The sequence below is a fragment of the Solanum verrucosum genome, unplaced genomic scaffold (assembly GCF_900185275.1).
Source record: "Solanum verrucosum unplaced genomic scaffold, falcon-dt-bn FXZP01000746.1, whole genome shotgun sequence".
In the NCBI taxonomy this organism is placed as follows: domain Eukaryota; kingdom Viridiplantae; phylum Streptophyta; class Magnoliopsida; order Solanales; family Solanaceae; genus Solanum; species Solanum verrucosum.
In genome coordinates this window covers 65,489-71,353 of record NW_026020790.1, presented here as the reverse complement: position 1 = coordinate 71,353, position 5,865 = coordinate 65,489, and the positions used below count along the sequence as shown (strand labels likewise).

The 5,865-nt window shown below is 33.3% G+C and overlaps 1 protein-coding gene across 1 annotated transcript; it reads right to left on the bottom strand.

Annotated features, from left to right (window-relative positions):
* Window positions 1-4,256: 4,256 nt before the first annotated feature.
* Window positions 4,257-5,145, bottom strand: LOC125813102 (uncharacterized). Its single transcript, XM_049492586.1, has one exon. The coding sequence runs from the start codon at window positions 5,109-5,111 to the stop codon at window positions 4,512-4,514; it is 600 nt and encodes a 199-aa protein (XP_049348543.1). The 5' UTR covers window positions 5,112-5,145; the 3' UTR covers window positions 4,257-4,511.
* Window positions 5,146-5,865: the final 720 nt, after the last annotated feature.

Genomic DNA, 5,865 nt, shown 5'->3' with positions numbered 1-5,865 from the left:
AGCATGGGCCTTGATTTGCAACGTATCCACTGTGAATTGATACAATAGACAAAAATACTAGAGAGATACATTGTTTTTTATACTACATCTAGTGTCATTGTATATGTCAAAGGTTTAAGAAAAGGATGCACAAGCTCTTGCTATGGTTGAATCAAAAAATTGTTGATTCATGTTATATGTATATCATAATTGAATGTAACAAATTACATAATCGATTCAAACAATATAGAGGTGAAGGAGAAAAAAATATATAGGGATATAGCAGCGCTCGTTTCTGTAATGTATTGGATCTCCAAATTTTCCTCAACTCATCGATCTTCAAGCTGCAATGGCTGATTCAACATTCACAAAAGAAATATTTTGTCCAACAACTATTCCATCACTTATGTATTGTTTATAACTCACCTCACTTTCTCGGATTCCTGAATGTCTCATTAAAATAGAGATATTCATGATGTATCAACTCAATTTTTCAATGATTTTGAATCGAAATTGAAAAGATTTTGACAATTTGGGAGAAGAAATTTGAAATTTGAATTACTTGAATTTGTTATGCTTTGGGGGAGATTGATTAGCCGTGACAACAATGTAATTGCGTGATTTATGAATTTGATATTTAATTTTATGTTTCTTTTCCTTTTTAAGCGCAATGGAAATGATTTTGTTCACTTTTTTAGCGCAATCGAAGGATTCTTCTTGTTAATTAATGTATCCGGTTGATGACTTATGTATCCGGAAGGTACAAATTTTAAGGAATTATTGTAATTAGAAAAAAGAGTAGGAATATGATGTAATTTACTTCTTACACTATGAGATTTATGTAAGTTATACTTAAAAAAATATGACAACTTGACTAAGCACAAGTCAAACCTTCTACTGATTTTCATCTTCTTGATCTCCTACTCATGCCATCGTCGTCATTGTGAACAGAGGTAAAAAGAAAATCTTAAACAATTAGAGTTTTGAGTTTTCTTTATAGTAATGGTTTAAAAAAGAAGAAGAAGAGCATGAGTTTCACATATCTTATTATTTTATGCCCTAATAAACATTGTACTTATTGTTGTGATAGTGTGACATTGATGAAAATCTGTAGATTTCGTGAAAATCTTAAATAAATATTGTATGAATGAAATAGGAGAGAAAATTAGAGTAGAAAAGGTCAGTAGTTGTTGCAACAACCTCAAAACTTGATTGATTGTTTTCAACAGAAGAGCTACTTGTTGTAGCCACTCTTTCAGCTGTTGACAAAAAAAAATCATTAGTTATTGAATTTGTCGCAACAACTTAAGTAGTTGATAAAGCAATCGCTTAAGTTGTTGCAACAAATTCATTAACTTGCAACCTTAAGTAATTGCAACAAATTCATTAACTTGCAACCTTAAGTAGTTGCAACAACTTAAGTAGTTGATGCAATAACTGCTTAGTTTTACCAAATGCCTTAAGTTGATGCAACAACTTATTAAGTTGTTACTGAAAATCCCTGGAGTTGCAATATTAGCAACAACTACTTAAGTTGCTGCAATAAATTCTTTAAGTTACAATCTTAAGTTGTTGCATCAACTTAAGCAGTTCATAAAGTGGTTTTATTTTCTTAAGTTGTTACAACAACTACTTAAGTTGCTGCAACAACTATTTAAATTGTTGTAGGATGCTAGACTCACTTACTTGAAAAAAAATATGAATTTGTGTACTCTTTAATCAACTATAGTAGTTTGTTTTTCTATTTTATTGAAGAATAAGTTATATTAATTTATGATGGCAAAATGGTCTGGTGGACCTTAATACTAGATTCGAATTGTAAACTAAACCCTTCTACTCTTTAAAGTTTCAACCAGACACTTCAACTCAAACAAAATAGAAATTTTAAACCCTTATGTCAGCCGGTGTTCCTCACTCGATCTGACATGGATGACACATCATATCCACGTCAAAAAAAAAAAGCTACGTCATATCCATCTCATTAATTTAATTGTCACAATGCTATTTTTATATATTTATTTTATTAAACAAATAATTACTTTGAAAAAAAAAATTCCCTTTGTTCTCAAGAATCTAACCCAAAAGAAAGTCCATTAACATTTAACAGCCCCATTTGAGCTTACAATTTCATCAAAATTGATATTAGAAGAAAACACTCAAATTAATGCCACCTTTTGCCATTTATGATTTATGTTTTGTCTCATGTGTGTAACAAAATGACTTCAAGAAAGAGAAACATTAATTCAAGTAATACTCTTAGAAAATCTAGATGAATCAATTCATAAGCCCAAAGAGCAAAAAGAAGCAGAAACAACTTCAACATCCACTAATAAATTGAAATTGCTCGTTGATAATGCCAAAATGACATATAATGAGGCAGCCTCTAAATCTAGACATAGGAATTGAGGGTTATGAGGCCCAACAACAATCAATAAGGGAGAGATCTGCATAAGAAGAAGAAGAAAATGTAGATAATAAAGTCGATTCTTCTTCAAAACAGGCAAGCAAAAAAGAACATCAAAATGATTTTGAAATTAGAGTTTTCCCTGCTGTCAGAGATGATGATCAAGTTGGTGATGTTGCGGATGAGAGATTGTGTTTCATGAAAGAAGAACAAAAGACCTTCATGATAGTCATGTACATTCATCTTATACTGTCGAGTCTCCTCCTGATAATCCTTCAACAAATATTATCATCAAGACTATTAAATTTTTAGTACATACAGTGATGGACAATCAACTTCGGGTGATATTGTTGTTTGAGCAGGCATGAAAAACTCATTCACTGATTTAAGGGAAAAAAATTAGAAAAGTTTTTCAGGTCTAGCATATTTGGAAAGTATTTAGTGATGAAATAACTCCACAATTTCATATGAAGTTGATATATCAACTTCTAAAAAATAATTAGTGATGAAAAAAGGTACTTTGGATCAACTATTGTGGCATGTCAGTTTGTTTTGGCATGAAAAACCTTGATAGTCTGTCACTGTTGAATAAGAATCTGAACAAATTTCAGGCAGCGTCTATGGTTAAACAGGGCGGAATCTGCTCCGATTTATAAACACAACATCTGAAATACAATTCTATGCTGAGGTCCATCATCAATCTGTTGCCTGTTAGCCACACCAGACCAAGAAAAGGCAAACTAATCAGCCAAGACTTAGTTACGACCTTTGTAACCTAACGACCACTTTCCATTATCTTCGCTTTTCAGATACAGTGACATTACTTGTATTAGGGAAAGTATCATATCTTTACAATCATAAGACCTTTAGGTACTTGATGGCACAAAAGGAGATATTCACAAAGACAGGCTCTTTAAACTTTGCATCCTCAGATTGAAAAAAGTTTAAACCATTATAATGACAGGGCTCTCCAAATTATGCATCTTCTGTTTGGAAACTACTCCAATGTACTCAACAAACATTTCATATTTAGTTTATGAATTTTCCAGAAAACAGTTGGACTCACCATTTCAAGATTGAAACACATTTAATTTCACTGATCAGTGTTCTTCAAAAAGCATCCTTATCATAAGAATTCAACATATCTTTTCTTCAACTTATACTGTAGGACAGACAGATGAAAGGAAGATGGAATGTAAACACCCCCCTTGTGCAGATGAGAGACCATAAGTTACAAATATAAATTTAGAGCATGTTTGGATTGACTTATTTCAAGTGTTTTTTAATCCAAAATGCCGTCTCTCTATGATTATCGAAAACATCTAAAAAATGTCCAATAGTTTTAAAAATGACATAATAGTGGTGGTGAACTTCACTGCTTAATGTAAGAGCTAAACTTTGATAATATAGCTTTTGAATATCTAAGATCAACAAAAAGAAACACTCATATCAAGTCACTTTTGTATTTATGCAATGAATAAAAGTTCCAAATCATTGACCCCGACATGAACCATTTCTACATGGATTTGCTACGAGCAACTTCTCTACACGAATATAAATTTCATAAACACACGTGCAGTTTTCTCAAGGGGAGCTTTAGAACAACAGTAAAACAGTCTGATACGTTCCAACCATACAATCAGCCACTGATACTTGAGTCAAGATAGGCTGCCTACATCACTCACACCCTAATGGGGTGCAACCCTACATGAACTCGGGATGCTTCATGCAGGGGTGTGTTCCCTTTACACATGCAGTGTTTTACTAATGCTCAGTACAATTTATGGATTATTCGTGTACCTCAATTACGACACAAGTAAATCAAAGGCAAAAGAAATATCCATCAACATCAACTAAAAGAAACAGTTCCCAATAACTCAATATACAAATCAATTAGACATATATACTAAAACCATTGACACAGTTGAATACATTAATACCAAATTGAAAACTTTACATAACCCTTTACAAAAAGGAGAACAATGTTTCATTCAAGAAATCAAACTCTCACCAACGACAAGAAAGATCAGGAGTCAGGTAGCCAACCAACTGAGCTACTAAAATTAATTATCGAGACAACATTATATGAAAATCAAACAAAGTATAAAACACTAACCATATATGTTTCTCAAAAGCCTTTAGGCCCATCAGTAGCATTAGTCTCCTTTGAAACCCCAGACGACTCTTTATCCACCATAGAAAGACAATACTTAGCAATTTCCCTAAATTTAGGAACACTTCTCAAATCCACAACAGTCCCATCTTTCAATGTAATAATCACATCACCCCATTCACCAATAAATCTTGGAACAACCTGAACATCTTTGATCACTTTATACGAGAAATCGCTCCGGTCTTGACCCGTTAAGCCGGAAATGACAGTAACCCTCAAATTGGTAAACCTGTACCTCAAGTAAAAAGCCCTAAATACTGAAGCTAGGGTTAATGGGAGCCAAAGAAGAGTGAAACCCAGAAGGAGATTAGCTGCGAGGTCTCCATAGTGAGCTCCGCCGTCGAAAAAGATGGATTCTTGATTGGGTTTGAATGTACTGGTGGAGGATGAAGCGACTGGGTTGGAGGACACGTGGAGCTTGGTGATTGGCCTGTTGCATTTTGGGGTGGCAGAGATGAAGGGTATTCTGGTAATTGTGTGGAGGGAAGGGGTGGTCGGAGAGAGGAATGGAGTGGCGGCGGCGGAGGAACAGGTGGTGGTGGCGGCCATGGCCATGGTTTTATCCGTTAGGATGAGTGGTTGGTTTGGTTAGTTAACAAAAGGATATTTTTATTTATTTATGAATTTTAGTTTTGAGTTTCCATTGGATCAAATGGGTATCTACTTGTCAATTTTCTAGCCACTACTACTAAGATGAAAAAGGAAAAAAAATTAAAAATTTTGTTTCTTTCATTTATAGCGAAAACGATAGCTTGTCTATTCTTAATCAGAGATTTTACAATTTGAACCTTAGGCATAAAATTGATTTTGTTAAGCAATATATTTTTCTCAAAATGAGACTTTTTGATGTGAATATAGATTAGTCAGAACCAAAAGAGGTATTAGACATGGAGTGAAAAAAAGATAGACTGATAGCCCTTTAAATTTGTCAGTAATTTCATTTAGACATTCGAAATACAACATGTTTTGCACAAGCACGTGAACATATGATAAAGTATTCCTATTGGACACTCCTTCCTCCAAAGATTGAAAAAGCTTTTGCACATGTTCTTCAACACTTGTATACACTTAAGATAAGTGTCAATTATTAAGTAGATATATTAATCACTTTAAGATATGTCACATTCTTAATTATATGCATTAACTTCAAGTAAGTTGTAAAACCTAATGCATATTTGAATTGATGTTGGTGTGTACAAATTATTACGGTACTTTCACCCTCGTCTTTTACAACACTAGTCACCACTACCATTTTATCACTATCATCCACCGCAATTATCAATTATACCATCATCATTAATTAACCACT